This window comes from Branchiostoma lanceolatum, chromosome 17 (genome assembly GCF_035083965.1).
Source record: "Branchiostoma lanceolatum isolate klBraLanc5 chromosome 17, klBraLanc5.hap2, whole genome shotgun sequence".
Lineage (NCBI taxonomy): Eukaryota > Metazoa > Chordata > Leptocardii > Amphioxiformes > Branchiostomatidae > Branchiostoma > Branchiostoma lanceolatum.
The window spans coordinates 19662546-19682571 of NC_089738.1; the positions used below are offsets into that span (position 1 = coordinate 19662546).

At 41.8% G+C, this 20026-nt stretch overlaps 3 protein-coding genes across 4 annotated transcripts; 1 reads left to right on the plus strand and 2 right to left on the minus strand.

The window, feature by feature from the left end:
- The first annotated feature begins 198 nt into the window (after positions 1-198).
- Positions 199-4445, plus strand: LOC136423558 (transmembrane protein 254-like). Of its 2 annotated transcripts, none has more exons than XM_066411780.1 (4): positions 199-328; positions 1421-1524; positions 2143-2202; positions 2936-4445. In XM_066411780.1, the coding sequence occupies exons 1-4, from the start codon at positions 236-238 to the stop codon at positions 3048-3050; spliced, it is 372 nt and encodes a 123-aa protein (XP_066267877.1). In that variant the 5' UTR covers positions 199-235; the 3' UTR covers positions 3051-4445. The 2 variants fall into 2 exon arrangements, with proteins under 2 accessions (XP_066267877.1, XP_066267878.1); XM_066411781.1 differs by having other exon boundaries at positions 230-484.
- Positions 4446-6759: 2314 nt separating this feature from the next.
- Positions 6760-10674, minus strand: LOC136422535 (uncharacterized). Its single transcript, XM_066410307.1, has 5 exons — positions 9994-10674; positions 9596-9711; positions 9144-9250; positions 7081-8782; positions 6760-6769 (listed from the first exon to the last, which is right to left on the minus strand). Exons 1-5 carry the CDS (start codon positions 10672-10674, stop codon positions 6760-6762), a joined length of 2616 nt encoding a protein of 871 aa, XP_066266404.1.
- A 2298-nt stretch (positions 10675-12972) lies between these two features.
- Positions 12973-18997, minus strand: LOC136422536 (uncharacterized). Its single transcript, XM_066410308.1, has 5 exons — positions 18869-18997; positions 17192-17286; positions 16827-16933; positions 15627-16628; positions 12973-13034 (listed from the first exon to the last, which is right to left on the minus strand). The coding sequence occupies exons 1-5, from the start codon at positions 18995-18997 to the stop codon at positions 12973-12975; spliced, it is 1395 nt and encodes a 464-aa protein (XP_066266405.1).
- Positions 18998-20026: the final 1029 nt, after the last annotated feature.

Genomic DNA, 20026 nt, shown 5'->3' on the forward strand with positions numbered 1-20026 from the left:
TTTCATATTTTACGTGCTCTCCAAAACCGCTATAATCTGTTAGGAAATATTCTACCTTTGTAACAAAGAAAAGTCTTTATATTTGTTTATTTCTTTCTTTTATTTGTTCAAGGAGGTTTTATATTTGTTTCAATCTTTAAGATTTCTTGCCGCTCTCTCACCAGTCAGGTGGTTGGAAACTTGAAACCGCCGCCATAGTTCATCCGATCGCGGTGCACTGTGGGGAATATCCAAGATGGCGGCGCCCAGGGAAGCCGACGAACCTTTTTTCCGGCTCGCCTCTCCGTTTTGGATGTCTTTTATCGGTGTCGGATTTACCATATTCGGGGTTTGTTGATTTTCTTTTGTTTGTTGGAGTGTTGGAGGTTATTTTGAGTTCGGTAGTGACTGTTTAAATCGTTGTTTAGCGATGTCGGCGGGAGGTTTTGTCCGAGTGAGTTATCTGACGATGTTGCTGGTGCCCAGTATATGGGTGCTTTACACGGTAAGAATAAGAACAAAGGGGGCCCGCTGTAATAATTTAACCGTGATCTTTTGTACTTAATGCTGCTTCTATGGCCTGTTTTAAAGATAGTTATGTAGTTCTCGTTAGAATGAGCAGTTTACCACCTCCCTTCACTGACGATTATTGCAAAATTAAGACTTTTAAGCCATAGATAGAGGTTGCAGTATAATTTCTTTGTTCAGGATTTGGGGAGGGGTTGTTTTACGTATGATGTAAACCCATACCTTATGGGTGTATAGACATCATCTTATACCAAATTTGACATAAGCAATATTAGTTTGTACAATCATTATGTAACCTTTGTCGGCCTTACCTGGCTTGGCTAAACCTGTGAGTAATAGATAATTCAGGCACCATTGTTTTATAGGGTATGGCTTTGAACTCGACTACTCAATATCCAAGTTTTTCGCTGTTGTTACATGGCTATAAGCACTTACCGTACAAACCTTTTTTCCTCTTCTCTCATACTGCTAGGAGTAAGCCCAATAGGAATTGGATTATCAGCAGTCTGTGCATTCATAAATTAGTATTAGAATAAACTACAGGGAAATAAAGGGAAGGACACAAATGAACTAGCCTGTGTGCCAGGGTATAACTACCGGGGCTCCTACACTTGCTACCCTCATACCTTTTTTAGGGTAGCGACTGCAGGAGCCCTGGTAGTAAATACATGTACTAGTAGCTAAACTGGCACCCAGGCTATAGTGAAGATCGGTAACTTACCTGTAAACCACCATGTTTCTGTTGTCCCCCCAGTTTGCAGTGTACGCCCCCCAGTCGGCACTGTGGCCCATGCTAGGTCCGTTGGGCACCCTGACACAACACAGAACCAGCCATATGCATATTTCCTAATTACACATATGGCTTGTACTTCTGATACAAACCTTTAACAAAATGTTCCTGTTGTTTCCCCAGTTTGCAGTGTTCGCCCCCCAGTCCGTACCCTGGCCCATGCTGGGACCCCTCGGCACACTGACTCAACATCTCATCAAGAACTACCCAGTACAGCTCTACAGAGGGTGGGTGTGGTTTCTAATAGTATATAATACTTGTAGAATGATTACTTATTACTTGTACTTGAATAGGTCTTTTCTTGTTATTTTTTATCATACCTGCGGCACAAAAACGTTCGATATGGGTGTTCTGGACTGGGCAATAACTTTGGTTATCACTCAGGGTTCTACTTTTATCACACTAGCTTCCATAGAATATTTAGAATGCATTCCAAGAGTGTGCCACTGATTCCGTAGGAGTAGGAGACTAAGAAGTATTTCTGAAAGTCGCAGTTTGCCAATGGGTTTTTTCGAGTCCAGAATACAATATATTGCTCCTCTAAGTAGCTTTGGGTCTTCATCATATCATCCATCATTGCTTAGAATTGTACTTGTCAAGAAGAGCTGGGGGACTTTCTACGGTACAATGAACCTGTAAATACTGTACATAGTTAGCATTTGTCTTCTCTGTCACGACCAGTGAAAGATTAGCTCTTCAGTGAGCTAAACTGGGTCAAGATCACTTTCTCTTTCCAAGGGCATATGCCAGGTGATCCTACGTTTTCTTCAATAGTGAATGCAGGCCGAGTTATGTTATCTTTAGTAGGAGAAATATAATGAAGCTGTGTTTCTGTTGTTTTCTAGGTTCTGGGTTGCCTGGGGGATCCACACTGTAGAGGCCACCATTGCAGCCGTCCTGACTACGTATGTATGAAACTCCTGTTTGCCGAGTCTGTTGAAATATCTGCATTGAAAAATCTGTTATATTTTATCTGACCCTTACCTCTTCTCTCATGACCTCAATGAAAAGTGACCTGTATGCTGATTTGAGATTGTCATGAATAAACAAAGGTTCAAACAAACAAATAAGTTATGACAGAAACAGAGATACCAGGGGATTGAGGTTAAAGCTTGTTTTGATGATGATGAATGGTTTATTTATTGCACACACAATACAATCAGACTGTGACAGTCAACAGACAGAATTGCAGTCTGACTTTACAAGACGTACGAGTCATTAATTCGTAAAATATAAATACATATTAAAAACAATGGAAGTTAAACGAGCGGCGTAGAGCTAAAGGCTGAGAATCAGCGTTATTTCGTTTGAGACAGAATGACATGTAGTAAAGCCATATAAACAGATGGTAAAGTCAAGTATTGTTCATCAGACGGGTCATCTGAGGTATGGCGCTGTTTCTATAACGGTCAGTTCTACAGCATTTTTCCAAGCGACGTGTAATGTACATTCTGTAATCACGTTGGGCTTACATTAAGTTACAACATAGTGTGCTTGGAATTTTTAAAAAACAGTGTTGATTTGTGTTAGTTCTTGTGGCATATTTCTCATGTCTACCTAGTAGTGGTTTAAAACTTAGTTATGTTTTGTTTGTTTGTTTGTTTGTTTGTTTGAAACATGATCTCAATGTTTCCTCAGAATGAAGAACATCGGTGGCATCACCAGACTGAAGTGGATAGTGCAGACCCAGCTGTTTGGGCTGGCATCTCTCTACATGCTCATTCTGTACAAGCCTAAAGCAAAGGCTTTATAAAATCACTTCCTGTAGGTCAGAGGTCGAGTATCAAATCACTTCCACTACATGTAGGTCATAAGTGGATGAGCAGAGGTGCAAGGTCAGCTCCAGAAGCGAAGGCTTCATGAAATCAGTTTCTATGATGAAGTCATAGGGCAAAGATCAAACATACAAGGGCACGATCACGCACATGGGATTATGATGAAATCCCAACTTTTTGGTTCTGATCAAACTAATCTTCATCTAACCCCAATCGTTCCAGTATTCCTGAGGCCATAGATAAAAGGTCAAAGGAAACTTTCTTAGAATTGTCACTTGTCTTCCATGGTAATCTCCTTCTCATCTGCATTCATACATCCAGTCAAGTTACAGGTTATAGGTCATGTCGTAGGTTAAGAGATACTTGATATACAAAGTAGTGGGTAGGTTTTAAACTTCAGATGACGTCCAGTAATAGATGTAGTTTATTGGTAGTATTAATCCTTAGAAGAAAAAACTAACATGTAGCATCTATACTTGAAGTATGAAATGTTAGGAACATATTTCCTAACTTTGCTGCTACAACTATATTAGTCTGTAGATTTACATAAGATTGCATGTAGGGAGCCAACAGCCTTAGAGTTAGCTATTCAGATTTAGAATAACAAAAGGCCCATTTAGAAGGTACATCCTGCTTGGCAGATTTTAACTATCCATTGCAATGCATATAAAAGTACATAATCTCATTGATAGTCTAAATTTGCCATGACTGCAAAGGAAGTGTAGACCTCCCCTTTGTGAATTATGATGTAGCTTTACTACTGTGCAAACGAGCTGATCCTACACATCTTGCAATTGTGTAACAACAATTACATAGTACAAGTTCATAGGGTATTGCATTTGGCTATACTTCTACTGCAGGGTTACACTAGTATGACTAAGACAGTTAACCAACCATTGATGTAAATTTTTCATAAACTGTGAAGTCACATTCAAGTACATTTGCTCTATACCTAAACTACACATGGCATGGCCATCAGTTAGTTGCTTTGTAGAAGTGATGGCAAATATTTCAAGATCCATACAACAAGGCAATATGCTATTATAATAACACTGTGGAAAGTGCTGGGAGACCCTCTATCTTGAGTTAATCCTTAAGAATTTGAACAGGTTAGAACTCATGAAGGAAGAAATGTTATCCATTTAGTAGTCCCCTGGAAGCTTAAAAGCAGTAAAAACTATAATGTGAAGGAAGGCATATTGGAAATGATGTAATTCTTCCATTCGATATGCTTTAGTATGTACATGCATTTTGCAGTGATATTTATAGAATGTATTATCAGTTCAGTACTACTTTTACTGACATCATAGCCTGTGGTTTTTACTTCTGATTATTTATTAAAATTGTACCATGAATTTTGATTTTAGAAAGAATGGGAATTATCTTTTTTTTCAAGATGTCATTTTACCTTCAGGTAACAGAGTTTCAAAATGTGCTCAGGATGATGATGGATGACCAATAAGGATTGTAGCTTACTGGATTGAAAAACATTTCACAAAAATCAAATGAAAGCGCAAAACTAATGTGCTTAAGTTGACTTTATTGACCATTACAAAATGTGCTTGGGGCAAGGATGAAACGGATTTACTCCTGTTGTACTGTGATAGCTGAAACCGTTTACTATGCATGTGACCATAACGACAAATTGCGAAGGAAAACGATTATCAAAAGATTGACTCCAAGCATATTGCATTTGAAAAATTTTAGTTATCAGAAACATTAACCACTCACAATATTCGTATTGGTACGGATTAAGACACAAATACAGTGTATATGCAAAGACATTTCACAGATAAACGACATGGTACACAAAATACACTTGACCTATTAACTGTTGTATAAGAATGACCAATAACACCATGAGTGAGTGAATAACACCAAGAGCGACCAAGGTAATACAGATATTCCTTGTCACAACTTATCAGAAATAAAACGAGTCCACCACTGAACCTTGCATGCATGGGACGCATTCGAGTCTTTCAACTGTTTCATCGTTACAACCTTAAAAACTTCATCTTCAATTTCCTTGATCAATTGGTTTTTTTCGTCCTCGGTCTCAATCCGTCCTGCCATAGCAAATGCTTCTTGAAAAGAACTATTTGATTCACATTGATCACCAATGAAGAAATAGCCTGTTCCAAGTCTGCAGAATGACTTCACAATGTCAGGGTGTGCGGTACTCTCACCATGCAAACTTCTGTAGACTTGTAGCGCCTCTTCAAGGTAGCTGACTCCTTTTCTGAAATTACCCATTTTTTCCCAGACTATCCCCAGTTTGTTGAGAACAAGAGCAATGTCAGGATGTGCTGTACTCTGACCATGTAAAGATTTGTACATCTCCAGTGCCTTTTTGTGGTACCTGGCAGCTTTCCTGTAATCACCCAGCCGCAGGTTGCGCAATAAGTAGTCAATTTCATAATGTGCTGGATTCTGTACTGACTTTTTCAAGTAGTTGTGAAATGTGCAGTCTCCCTGGTGGTGCCAGGCTGATCCCAGTTCCCTGAGACAGAAAGCTGTGTCAGGATGTGCTGCAGTCTCACCATAGATATTCCTGCACATCTGCAGTGCCTGTTCCAAGTAGCTCAATTTCTTCTTGTAATCATGCAGGCGATGCCAAGCTGATCCCAGGTTAAATAGAGTATAACAATTTCAGGGTGTTGTGCAGTTTTGCCATACATACTCCTTCGCATATGTAGTGCTTGTTCAAAGTAGCTGATCGCCCTCCTGTGGTCGCCTTGACGGGACCAGACGTGCCCTAGGCCTGAGAGCGAGGCAGCAATGTGTGGATGATCTGTATTCTGGCCATAGATAGTTTCATTCATCTGTAATGCCTGTTCAATGTAGCTGACAGCCTTCTGGTGATCACCCAGTTTACTCCAGGCCAACCCCGCATTGTAGAGTAAGCTAGCAAATAATGCAGTGCGTTCTGCATTCTGAACATAGATGCTCATTTTCATTTGTAGTGCCTGCTCATAGTAGTTGACTCCTAGTCTGTAATCGCCCAGGTCACTGCAGGCTGATCCTAGGTTGCCGAGTATGTTGACAATGCCAGAATGTGCTGTGCTCTGACCATAGATATTCCTGTCCATCTGCAGTGCCTCTTGAAGGTAGGTGATTGCTTGTCTTTGATTACCAAATGCACCCCAGGCTGTCGCCAGGTTGTTAAGACTCGTGGCGATGTTTGGATGTGCTTTATTTAGACCATATATGCTTCTGAACATCTGCACTGCCTGTGTACCGTAACTGATTGCTCTTTTGTGATCCTTTAGGTTGGTCCAGACATGCCCAAGGCTGCAGAGTGACAATGCAATGCCAGGATGTATTGCATTCTCACCATAGATTTTTAAGTAGATTTTCAGTGCCTGTTCATAATAGTTTCGTGCTTGCCCACAATCACCCAACTTTTGCCAGGCTACTCCCATGTTCTGGCATGTCATCGCAATGTCAGGATGTGCTACATTCTGCCCATAGATACTCCTGTACATCTGTAGTGCTTGATCATGGCACCTAGTTCCTTTTCTACAGTCACCATGATCGCACAAGGCAAAGCCCAGATTGTTGAATAAGATAGCAATGTTAGGATGTGCTCTGTTCTCACCATAGATACTAATCAACATCTGTAATGACTGCTCAGTATAGGTGATTGACTTACGAGTATCACCTAGATTCCCCCAAGCTAATCCCAGGTTATTCAGCGCTGCGGTAATGACAGAATGATCAGAAGTTTGGCTGTAGATATTCCTAGACATCTCCAGTGACAGTTCAAAGTAGCTAATTGCTTTTCTGTAGTCGCCCAGCCCTGCCCAGGCTTGCCCCAGAATATTGATAGAGTGTTCAAGCTCAAGATGTGACAAACTATCGTGAGAGACACCATCGTCTAATGCCTTTTTGTTTGCCAGTTTGCTCCTAAGTTCCCCCAGAATACCGAGCAAGTATTCTATACTAGGATATCTTGTTCCCTGACTGCAAATAGCTCTGAACTGAATCTGCAAGAACTCTTCAGTATACCTGATGGCTTTCTGATAATCACTCGCCATTAAACAAGCATTTCCAAGATTGCATAAGATGTCTATCTTCTCTGTTATATCTTCCACTTTTTGCAGAGCCTCACGATAGCAACTGACAGCCTGACTATACCTACATAGGTTAAAGTACATCATTCCCCGTACTTTTTGAGAGTTGTCATACAAATCAGACAATGAATCAAGAATCGGGGGTTTTCCAGAACATTCAGTCAAGAATGATCTAAAAGGAACTGCTGTATAGTAGTATCTGAAAAGCTCCTTTTCTTTAGAAATATGAAAAACGGGGTACAGTGCATTCGTTTGTATATCGTTATTGGTCTGTAGAGATGATTCACGTCCAAGCAGCGTTGTTCCCATTGATGCCAAGGCTGACAGGTTTTCCTTCTGCCCACCATTTGCAATATAGGTTCTCAGCCTGAGTTCTGCTGAGATGCTTGTAAGCACTGTCAGGTGGTGTGCATTGTTGGGACTGATTACGTTTTGATTTTTCATTTCTTCTATTGTCTTCCAAATGGTAGTGGGTGCAATGTGTCCCAAGATTGCCAAGCAATCCACTGCTACAGATGGGAACCGATAGATTTCTTTCTTCACATCGATCATTAATGGCTTCATCACTTCTTCATCTTGGTGGGTTTCAATGTTGTCCTTAAGTGTCTGCAGTGCGAGCTGTTTAGACATTTCACCTCCGTTAGCTTGCAGTATCTTCATTGTGATGGCCATGTATGCGTCAATCAAGTCTTGTTCCCCTGCTATCAGGCACGGGTTTCTCAAGATTGTAGCAAGGTGATAACCTTCTTTTAGATATGATGTGGCATCCTTTTGCAGTACTGAAACTAAACTTTCTGGGGTACAAATCAGTTCCTTTGGTGGTTCTCCCATAGTTCCCTGTCTGCCAAGTGGAGTCTTGCTTGCCTTTGACATGGAGCCATCAAATGCAAACCCACGTGGTGTAACAGAGTCATAGTACCAGTCGTCAAGTGGATTCTCAGAGCAGAAGTTATTGAGAGATTTTATTCCCAGTGCTGGGAGAATAGTTTCTCCCAGGTTGACCACCTTGAGGTGTAGATAGTGGGTGAGGTTGCGGAAATAAACAAGACATTGTTCGCATTCATCCTCTACCAAGATGGCAAACTCCAGGTCTGAGTATGGAGTTACCAGTGCTGTGGCCTGTGAACCCAAACCTATCAGGGCATACTTACAGGGAGGGGGGCCCATTAACCCAATACACTCTTCTACAAGGAGGCTGATGAACTCCTTCCTTTGTTGTGCAATGTTCTCAAACACATGCCTGATAGCCTGAGCTCGTTTTGCCTCTATCTCTTTGACACATGGGTCGTCCTCATCATGTACATATGGATCTAGTTGCTGGTCAATGGTTTCCATCTCCAGCTTGATCTGGTCCCGCATCTCCTTCAGCTGTTTCTTGTGTATTTCTGTTTCGTCTTCATTTACATTGTCATTAATATTCAGGACATATTTGATAAACAAACTATGTAAATCTCTGATATCTGTGTCTATTTTACCATTGAGGACTTGATCCTCTGACCTGGCTATTGCTGCATTGTAGAGCGCTGCTGCTTTTACAAAGTCTCCCCCGTCTCCTGTTTGCTGACCTCGCTTACTGTAGACATCCCCCAACTTGCACAGGGGCTCCACCTCTCTCTGGTACTGCTGGGCTGTTGGGTCTGGGGTACATTTAAGTTATACAGTTTATCTGCCTGGTGTTCCACTGTGTATTGTCTTGTTGCAATTTTCAATAAAGAATACAGAAAATTTATACTGGCAAATCAGTTCTATTCTAAGATGGCACAAATGTTTCCAGAAGCGAAATAACGTCTGAATATAGATCCAAATGACCTCCACTGCACTGTCGGATTAGGGTACTAGTATATCTTTTAACAGGGATAGGATCATATATATTCAGATGTAAAGACAGACCATTATCTCTATACTCTTACATAAGTGTATTGCACACCGTAGGCACAAGGATAGCTTCTGGACAGTATCTTATAAAGCGTTTATAACAAGGTGTGGCTTTCTCCTTACCTCGTACATGTACCGTTTTGAGTGCAGCTGCAAAGTGCTGCTCTGCTGAGTCCAGGTCTACCCTGGCAAAGGAAGATTCACCTTCCGTAAGGAGATCTTTGTACTTCCTAGAAACGATGTAGGGAATAGTACGCGTTATTTTGACAACTTTTGCATGAACATTATATAGTACAAAGAGGTTAACGTGGAAGATCTAGGACCCTACAATGCTATAAAAACTTCTTCGAATCCAAATATGCATTTTACTAACCTATGTGTGAGCTTTGTTTCTTCCATACTTCGAGATGCAGCAATGGTCATTTGTGGCTCTACCCATTTGCTGTGAAGCAGAAGGAAAAAGCAATACGATAAACATATAGAATTAATTCTTTTATATTCAGCAAGAGACGAACTACTTCAAGGAAAGGTACACGCTTGTCTCACGACAAAAATCGTCAAATAATGTCCCCTACCCTGTTACGCCAGCTTGAAGATGACTGTCCTGAATTTTGCCAGTTCTTGTTTTGTTCCCACTCTGCTTTCCTACTGCTCTTCTTCCTCTCTTTGCTGATTTGCGTGGTGAGGAATGCTGCCGGCAAATCAAGAGGTGTTGGCCTTTTTAGGCGTCTCCTTTCGTAATCCCACACACATGTATAAGATAATGTAGCAGCGCATAACTCTATAATCATGTACGCATAATACAGAGACCACAAACTACAGTGACCTTTGTAAATGGAGATAAACATAAATAAACGAAGATGATGATGATGAAAGGCCAGTTCTTCCGGTAATTGTGGTCTACAAAACATACTTGCATAACAGATCCTGTACATATACATGTAGGTGAAATCATCGATGTATCTAAACTTACCTTTGGCACTGTTTTCTTGATCTTGTCCATGTACTTTATACGATGGTACAGAGTCTGTTTTGTCTCAGAATCCTCACATCTTGTCAGTGCCTTATTGTACATGGCTGCCGCCTTGGAGTACTGTGATACGTCAGATGTTGCCTTCCCTTTTCTGAGGTACAAGTCTCCAAGAGACTTCAGTGCCTCAACCTCCAACAACACATCGCCATCTGCAATTGCCGTTACTAATGCTTCTGTGAAAGTGTCGTCAAGAGAACGGCAGGATTTCCCGACGCTTCTGTCCAATTTGTAACAGATGTCTGCCACCCTTAAGACATTGTTAGAAGTGCCCCAATCGTCTGTTGAGAAGCGCTGTGGAGTATACCCCAACAGTTGTCTGTAGAGTTTCTCCGCGTACCCGATGCGATGTTCCAGTGTCTGTCCCATGTCTGGATCTGTGCAGCGCAGTAGGGCAGCAGCATACAGGCCAGTAGCCTTGCAAAACTCTGTCGAATCATTTCTGAGCTTGCCTTTCTTAAGATACAGGTCTCCAATACTCTTTAGTACCTCTACTTCAATAACGTGATCGCTCGTAACAATAGCTCGTATCAGGGCTCGGCCATATCCAACTTGACTTCCTTTATAACTCTTGATGAACAACTCCAAGTCCTGTAGCTTGTTTGCCAGGCTATTCACATCCATGTCGGACATTGTTTCGTTGTTAGGCCTTGTCACATCGGATTAGACTTAAAATCTCACCTGGATGTCTGAGACTCCACAGCTGTGGTCCTGTCTTAGTAGAGACTTGCCTGTTTCTCCCTACACAAGCGGACATTCTGGTTTTCCCCTCCGACTCAGCCGCGGGACTTTCCGTGTGTCGCTGCCGGGGCTTTCCATTCCGTCACGCCTACGTCACACGTCTTTTGTGTCTGAGTAAACAACGACAAGAGGTCACCTGTTACCTGATACTGTTTACACTTTGAACACCTTGGCCCATAACATCGCTAGCACCCTACCCTCTATTGCTGTAATATCTTATGTTGGCTTCATGGGAAAGTCATCTTAAAACCGTTGAAGAGAGCTACAAGAAGCCACCCTTAAGCCTTTGTTTTGAGAACTACACAGCAACTCCATGTATGTGTGAATCAGCCTCGAAAATATCCCGCATTTACAACATGCCTTCATTCAAGCCAGCCTTGACTCTCGACAACATGTCTGCTGGGGACAGTAATTTTAGCTACTACAGTAATGCATGTTTCATTTGTAATTCAGGACTGCTATATATATTTCATCCTTCTTCATATTGACGTTGTAAACACCTAGACAATGACTTTGACCCTTAGAGAGGTGTGCTAGACGCTGAAGTGACATCTTGAACTGAAAAAAAGTTGCACCCACCTTTTGTTTCAACGATGGCTCTGCTGGGTTGAAAGATTTAGAATATCAAACTCTGCGTTTAAATTCCAAATATTGTGGGTCCGAGAAGATCGCATCGCCAGGTTCGATACAAGCGTCATCAACCCAGAAGTAAGTCACCCAGGTGCGGTGCCCTGGCAAGAGGTCATGGGGTCAAATCCTAGCATGCTTTGCACTGCAATATTACGTCGACAGGTGAATTTCACCGAGGCCGGCAGGAGACGAGTATACGATACTACAATAAGTATGCAATATATCTTTAAATACATATTGTAATATATTGGTCCAAGCTTTGAGGAAACCAACACATTTACGTGTAGCAAATAGAGAGCCGATCAAAAAATAGTATAGTCTAACTCTAACAGCTGATCTGAAAAATATCTTAGGGATTTTATGATTACCCAGAAATATAATTGTATTGTTTCGTTTTTGCAGCTGATATGGCAAATGAGCTTTATCTGATGCTCCATAGCACCGTGTTTTAGATCGTTGACTTGTTTTATGGTTAATGAGTGCACCACCACTTCAACGTGTTTCATGTAACTTTATTTTGACATGCAAGTCGATTTTGACAAACTGAAAAACAAACTGAGTGGAGGTAGGCTAACATCTGTCTAAGACATTTTCCAACTTTAAGTACAAAATTCGTGTCACATTATGTGGTATTTCGAGTTACCACTAAGATATTCTTGACTGGTGTACAACCACTTCAATTTTTTTCCACACAATCTAAAAGAGGCTCCATATAATAAGGAAATCACAAAGTCACTATTTACAGCAATTTCATCCCTGTACATTTCTATTTACACAACAATGTATTAGAGAAAATCTATGTTGTAACAAGTTACTTTTTTATTCCATGTGTATATAGTATAGACCTTACATCCTTTGAAAATCCCACATATGTCACAAGTCCCTATAAGTATTACACGATTAATACTTTATCAACACTCCTTTTAACAGGTACGGTTTAATTCAGACACGTTTAACAAAGCATAGGTATCAAATCATAAAGGAACAAAACTTTGCAATGTTGACGACCATGAAGAAAAGTTTTGTGGGAATATTTCTTGCAGTGTCTTTGCCCTGCTTTGTACAAATTGTAATCTTATATTCTATCCTTTTTGACTTGGGTAAAATCGCTTCTTTTTAATCATCTGTAGAGACAAGAGAGCTGCAAGCATAATACATTTTCATGAAATAGACCGACTGAAATGTTTTTATCACTCAACAATGATTGCGACAAACGAGATCTGTCAACTGTTTCATCTACACTACGTTGTCATGTGTCTTGTATCAGTTTGTACTTTTTCTCTTCATGCTTAATCTACCTAGTGATTTCCAATGTTTCTTGTGAGGAACTGATTGACTTTATGTAACTTATGTGACCCCCAAGGAAATACCGAGCCTGTATAACGCTGCAAGTAACTCATTGATGTCAGGATATATGTTGATACAATGTTTATACATCTTATGCCTCAACGCTCTTGTTGCTTCTGTTGCCACCGTCAATATGTTGTAAGGCTCAACTACTAGTTATGTACTTCAATGTGCTATACTCTTTCAATAAACGTTTCTAAACACCTACACGTATTTTCTGAATGCCTTAACAGCAAACGCGATGTGGTTTCCGGGTGTGGAAGTGTCTGTTCATAGAGGATTATTATTAGAATTCATGTTAACAGGTGAATGACCATGGTGTTCAGATAACTCCTGGTGCTTATTAAGTAGGTGGACAGCGTCAGATTTCGAAAGTGGTGCATCTGGGTCCTCACTATAGAGACGCCTGCACATCTGCAGAACCTGTAAACAGTAGTTTATTATTTTTCTGCCATCACCCAGATGGCCCCAAGCTTCCCCCACTTTTATAAGTGAGTCAACAATATCTGGATGAGCTGTAGTCGAACCAAACTGATGTCTGTGCATCTGTAGTGCCTCTTCATGATAGCTTACTGCTCTTCTGTGATTGCCCTGACAGGTCCATACATGCCCAATCTCATCAAGTAATCTAGCAATATCAGGATGTGACGTACCATGACCATAGATACCTTTGTACATCTGCAGACCCTGTTCGAGGTAGGTGATAGCTTTCTTCTGATCACCTAGTAAGTGCCAAGTTTGTCCTAGATGTTCCAGTGATTCGGCAATGTCAGGATGTGCTGTGCTCTTACCATAGACACTCTTGTACATCTGAAGTGCCTGCTTATGGTAGTCAAGTCCCTTTCTGTAATCTTCCAGGCCTCTCCAAGCTTGGCCGATATGGTTAAGTGTGTTGGCAATGTCGGTTTGTGTCGTGTGTCGGCCATATATACACCGGAACATCTGCAGGGCCTTTTCATAGTAGCCAAGTCCTTTTCTATAATCGCCAAAGCACCTCCAAGCCTGCCCAATGTTGTTCAGTAGGAGAGCAATATCAGCATGTGCCGTGCCCTGGCCATAGAGACTTTTACACATCTGCAGCGATTCTTCATACAAACTTATTTCTTTCTTAGAGTCCCCCAGGTTGTGCCAGGCCCGTCCTAGGTTGTTGAGTGCGCAGAAAATGGCAGGATGTGCTGTACTCTGACCATAGATTCTCCTGCACATCTGCAGTACTTTTTCATGATAGCTGAGCGCTTTGTTGTAATCACTCAGGGAATCCCATGCTTGTCCCATGTTGCTGAGTGACTTGGCAACAGAATCATTTTCTGATCTTTGGCCATAGAAACTCTTGTTGTCCTGTAATGCTTGTTCATAATAACTGAGTGCTTTCCTATGATCACCAAGCTTGCTCCACGCTTTCCCAAGCTTGTTTAGAATCAAGGTAATGTCAGGATGTGCTTTAGTTGGACCATAGATGTTCTTCCACATTTGCAGCGCCTGTTCATAGTAGCTGATTGCCTTTCTGTAATCACCTAGATCGAACCAGACTGACCCCGTGCATTTAAGTGATTGGGCCATGTTAGGGTGTGCTGTACTCTGGCCATAGTATATTCTGTCCATTCGTAGCCCTTGCTCGTAATAGATAATAGCTTTCTGTAAATTGCCCGAATTACGCAAGGCCTTCCCTGCATTGCGAAGTGAGATTACAATGTTAGGATGCGCTCTTTTCTGACCATAGACCTCCTTTATTATCTTCATTTGCTCCTCTGTGTAGGATATTGACCTCTTGTGATCGCCTAGATTTTCCCAGGCTGACGCCAAGCCATTTAGGGACGCGGCAATTTGAAGACGTGCCGATGCGGTATTTTTACAAATCTGCAGTGCTTGTTCATGGTAGGTTATTGCTTTTCTGTCATCTCCCAGACCTGACCAAGCATGTCCTAGAATATTGAGGGAGTTTATCGCAAGATTTATCATATCCTGAGAGCCCGAAATACCTGCTTTATTCTGAAGGGCCTGTTCAGCATAGCTGATTACCACCTCACTATGAGCTAGTTTGTCCCAAAGCTTCCCTAGGGTATCGATATCAACATGTGCTGTATTCTGAACAAAGATGGCTCCGAAAGGTATCTGCAGTGTCTTTTCAATGCAGCAGATTGCTTTTTTATTATCACCCACACCAGACCAAGCAAGCCCAAGTTTAATTAACAGGTCTACCTTCTCAATATCATCTTCAGCGTTCTTCAGGGCCTCGCTATAGCAGCTGATGGCCAGATTATATTTGCATAACTCAGAGTACATCATCCCTTGTGCTCTTGGAGAAACGTCATATAAATCACGGTCAGACAAAGGATCAAGATCTGGGTTCTTTCCAAACCGTCTGAACAGAAGCTTCATGAGAGGAAATGATGTGTAAAAGTATCTGAAAAGCTGCCTTTCATTTGGGAGATGGAAAATCGGTATCAGTGCGCTTGTTTGTACTTTATCGTTAGCCTGTAGGCATGGTTTCTTTTCATGTGGCGCTGTTTCCAGCGAGGGAAAAGCTGACAGGTTTTCCCTCTGTCCTCCATTTGCAATGTAGGTTCTAAGCCTAAGTTCTGCTGAGATACTGGTGAGTACTGTCAGGTGGTGTGCGTTGCTGGGACTGATTACTCTTTGTTTTTCCATTTCCTCTATTGTCTTCCAAACTGTAGTAGGGATAATGAATGCGAAGAGTGCTAAGCAATCCACTGCTACAGCTGGGAAGCGATAAAGCTCTTTCTTTACATCCAAACGTGTTAGTGAAATCGATATTGACATTGTTGTTCCTTCAGCACCAAAACTTTTTTTCATAGTTTCCGTCAGTGTCTCCTGTGCCAGTTGTTGGGCCATTGTACCTCCATCAGCTTGCAATATCTTCCCTGTGATCCCCATATATCTATCGAGCAGACCATGGTCCCCTATTATCAGGCACGGGTTTCTCAATATGGTGGCAAGGTGATATCCTTCCTTTAGGTATAATGTGGCATCATTTTTTAATATTGACACCATGTTTTCTGGGGTGCAGATAAGTTCACTGGGTGGTTGGTTGTTTGTTCCCTGTCTACCCAGTGGATACTTACTTGCCTTTGGCATGGAGCCATCAAATGCAAACCCACGTGGTGTAACAGAGTCATAGTACCAGTTGTCAAGTGGATTCTCCGAGTAGAAGTCATTGAGAGACTTTAATCCCAGTGCTGGGAGAATGGTTTCTCCCAGGTTGACCACCTTGAGGTGTAGATAGTGGGTGAGGTTGCGGAAATAAACAAGGCATTTCTCCGTTTCCTTCTCTACCAAGATGGCAAACTCCAGGTCTGAGTATGGAGTTACCAGTCCTGTGGCCTGTGAACCCAAACCTATCAGGGCATACTTACAGGGAGGGGGACCCATTAACCCAATACACTCTTCTACAAGCAGGCTGATGAACTCCTTTCTTTGTTGTGCAATTTTCTCAAACAACTGCCTGACAGCCTGAGCTCGTTTTGCCTCTATCTCTTTGACACATGGGTCGTCCTCATCATGTACATAGGGATCCAGCTGCTGGTCAATGGTTTCCATCTCCAGCTTGATCTGGTCCCGCATCTCCTTCAGCTGTTTCTTGTGTTTTTGTATGCCATTTTGGCTCACCATGTACTTGATACCTAGTATATATTTACACAAAGACCTGTCTACCTCTCTGATAGTTTTAACTATGTTACTATTGAGGACTACATCCTCTGACCTGGCTATTGCTGCATTGTAGAGCGCTGCTGCTTTGACAAAGTCTCCCCCGTCTCCTGTTTGCTGACCTCGCTTACTGTAGACATCCCCCAACTTGCACAGGGGCTCCACCTCTCTCTGGTACTGCTGGGCTGTGGGATCTGACAGAAAATGATTTTAGCTGTTGGAATTGTATAAGAAAGCCGTGACATTACTCGGATTCTCATTATTGACAGTGTTTACACTTGGAAAAGAGTGTACACTGTTGCATGTGTTAAGGAGACTAGATCTATTAGTTTACCATATCATTATTTTCAGGGGAAAGTTCTGCACTATTATACAAGAAGTTTCCCTCTTACCTCTCACATGTACCGTCTTGAGTGCAGCTGCAAAGTGCTGCTCTGCTGAGTCCAGGTCTGCCCTGGCAAGGGATGATTCCCCTTCTTTAAGATGGTCCTTGTATTGACTTGAAATGAAATTTAGGGTTTCAGTACAAGCATGTGGTTACTCATGTATAATCTGTAAAACAAATATACATATATATGGAACTGCACGTTGCATATTGTCTACATCTTTCTGAACCTGTCATTGTCATCCATTCCAGGTGTAATGATGGTCATACCTGGTTCGCTAAAACGATGAAAACAAAACTAATCATACGAAACATAATTCTATCATCGATCACTGTGTGCCGCTTTATCAACTTTGTGACGCTTTCACCTACCTTTCCATACATGGATTGAGATGTTGGTCCTCAAAAACACCAGTTTCCATGACGACGCCCAACTCGTGCTCCTCCAGATCCTGTGGTGACGGTTTCTGCATCATTCAATATCAAGGGTCGAAAATATGTTGTAAGCATTTTTATGATGATTGCTATGCCGGTTAGATTAACGATTAACTGACATGCCATTTATGATCTAAGATAAGTTTGCATGGCTGTGTTGATGTATAGTGTTCATTAATGATCTCAATTTTGTTTTATTTAAATCACCTACTACAGATGCTGTTTTGATTCGGATCAGAAAAACAAACAAACGTTTGAAACTGTTTTATAACAAACGGCATATTGAGTCCGGTTGCAGATTGTCCACTACACTAATATATACTACCAGGAAAAACAATTTACTCACCGCTTCTTGATCTTGTCCAAATATAAGACCCTTCAAACCCTCTCGCCACATTGATATTTCAGCGACAAACCATTCCCAAAGCTTCCTCGTCATGTCGGCTATGTGGGCGTAAGCCGTACTCGCTTTGCTTCGTCCGATTGTTTGCCTCTGCTGGGCGGTGGGATCTGAGGAGAAAGATCGAACTTTACGTTGTGCATTCTCCTTTATTGTAGCATAACGTCTACTTCATCCATGAACCAAGGGGAGAGGGGGATGTAAACTTGATTACGTTTTGGGGCGCATTCCTCTCGTCTCAGTGCCACCTAGTACTAGTACTAGAGAGAAGTAGCTCATATCACCTTTTCACCGAGGAAGGGGGCAGAAGGACCACTAGACAGTGGCAGGAAAGAAGAATACGTTGTGAAAACTCTAATATCCTTAGACCATTGGTAGTAATGTGCTTTGAAAAGTTGAACTTCAAAAGCTCGAGGGCTATTATTTAGCAACTATGCAAAGGTTTGATAGTTACAAAATCTTTAACCTGAGGTATCTCCTTACCCTTGAAATGTACCGTCTTAAATGCAGCTTCAAAGTCCTGCTTGGCCCTGGTAAGGGGGGTTTCATCTTTCTTAAGGTGGTTCTCGAAATGGCTGAAAATGAGGATTGGTCATTGCTGGTATCAATGTTTCGCTATAATACCGAACGTGCAAACAAACTAACTAGTGTATTATGATTTTCAAATCAGGCTCTTCTGCAATATGCAGTAATGTGCAAACATCTTCTAATCTTAACCAACTTTGGAAGGTTTGATGTAAGTTTTACCCTACCTTTCTAGTTTGTCTGTATCAGTTTCCGGGCTGTTCACTGACTTGTCCCCGGCGTTAGATCTTCTTTTTCTCCGTCTTGGCTTATTCGGCAAAGGCTTCTGATCGATTTGAAACAGTTTTATGATTATTGTTTTACCGTCTTATAAACTACTACTGATCAAGTGAATCACACCTCCCTCCCCTCCCCAGGAAATCCTACAGACGGCGTAAATATGTTATACTATTTTTTTTTGTTTTCAGTTAACGCACTGTTTAGGTTTGCTATAATTGTGTTGTGACGGCTGTCGTTTTTTAACAGTTCCGCTGGATACTGAACATTCGTACAGTTAGATTGCATGCTCCGTAAGGCTAGGAGCCGCGTAAGTCATATTTTATATCAAACAATGCCTATTTTGGCTAACACATTACACACACAAATGACTGGTTAAACCAAGGAGGTTAAGTTTAAACAAAACTTCTCACCTTACTCACTGCCTCCCTGACCTTATCCGCATACAAGACACGACCGGCGTCCTCGCTATGTTGCGTCTTGAGGTGCAGCTCAAACTCCTGTAGCTTCTTCGCCATGTCGGTTAGGTCGATGTCAGACATCGTTACTCTGTTTATAGTCTCGTCCGAAGTTTAGCCTTCAACACATCAGAGAGAGAGAGAGAGGGAGAGTACATCAGTTCCTTTAGAGGTATTTCGAAAGATTCGTTACTTGCTACATCTCTACCTAACTAGTCTTTCCTCGATATTGCCGACCGTTATCAACAGCTCTGCAAGCCACATATTGTTCAAATATTTTTCTGAATCCTTCTGCAGACTTTGATCCTTTATTTGAGGTATTCGGTCTGACGGCGTCTCCCATCGATGCGAGGGCAGACCAAAGATATTCTGAAAAAAAATGTTAACTTTGCAAAGATAGTGATAGACAACACTCGATCACAGGACGAAAACTTACGTCTAGGAGACGAAATACTGACGTCTGTTTTCTTTGACGAAATACTGACGTCTGTTTTCTTTGACAAAGCTAAATACTTTGAATACAATTGTATGGATCAAAATCAAATCCAGCCATTGCTTCCTGAATCTACGGAATAAACAGACACTTACCTGGGTAGAGACTTGCCAGTTTTACCTTGTCCTGGTAAAAATGCTCCAGGTCTACCAAGCTTGGTCTACCTTATACATAAGCTGGCGAAAGTTCTGGGTTTTCCCTCGATCTCAGACGGGACTTTCCGTGTGCCCCAGCCGGGACTTTCCATTGACTCACGCTTACGTCAACAATCCTCTGTACGCCTTTTGTCCGTGACTGGATATAGAGTGACCGACGATGAAAAGCGCCTCGATACCTGATGCTTCTGTGTTTGTTTACACCTTGGTTCACCGTGGTCACTAGCAAAATTTGAACAGCGACAGTTGGAAAGATCATTGTTTCCTCATCTTTGCTGTAACTTTAGTAGCGTGCGTAGTCCAGTGGTTAGCGATCTTGCCTCTGGAACTAGAAGCCCCGGGTTCGATCCCGGCCGTGTCGCTCACCCGACATGCACGCTACCGTTAAAGATCGCAGTCCTTAGGACGGGACGTTAAGCCGTGGTCCACTGTTCATTGTGCTTGTCGAAAAGAGCTAGGGGAATT

What these genes read in the sequence shown, in the direction of transcription:
- LOC136422536 (XM_066410308.1), bottom strand. Translation starts at nt 18,997, where the DNA reads ATGTCTGACATCGACCTAACCGACATGGCGAAGAAGCTACAGGAGTTT. An exon ending in CAAGACGGTACATGTGAGAG is followed by an intron (nt 16,629 to 16,826) that starts GTAAGAGGGAAA and finishes ATTTTCTGTCAG; the next exon opens with ATCCCACAGCCCAGCAGTAC. An exon ending in GATATTGCAAGCTGATGGAG is followed by an intron (nt 13,035 to 15,626) that starts GTACAATGGCCC and finishes CTCTATGAACAG; the next exon opens with ACACTTCCACACCCGGAAAC.
- LOC136422535 (XM_066410307.1), bottom strand. Translation starts at nt 10,674, where the DNA reads ATGGATGTGAATAGCCTGGCAAACAAGCTACAGGACTTGGAGTTGTTC. An exon ending in CTTCAAGCTGGCGTAACAGG is followed by an intron (nt 9,251 to 9,595) that starts GTAGGGGACATT and finishes CATCGTTTCTAG; the next exon opens with GAAGTACAAAGATCTCCTTA. An exon ending in CAAAACGGTACATGTACGAG is followed by an intron (nt 8,783 to 9,143) that starts GTAAGGAGAAAG and finishes AATGTACCCCAG; the next exon opens with ACCCAACAGCCCAGCAGTAC.
- LOC136423558 (XM_066411780.1), top strand. Translation starts at nt 236, where the DNA reads ATGGCGGCGCCCAGGGAAGCCGACGAACCTTTTTTCCGGCTCGCCTCT. An exon ending in CCAGTACAGCTCTACAGAGG is followed by an intron (nt 1,525 to 2,142) that starts GTGGGTGTGGTT and finishes GTTGTTTTCTAG; the next exon opens with GTTCTGGGTTGCCTGGGGGA. An exon ending in ATTGCAGCCGTCCTGACTAC is followed by an intron (nt 2,203 to 2,935) that starts GTATGTATGAAA and finishes ATGTTTCCTCAG; the next exon opens with AATGAAGAACATCGGTGGCA.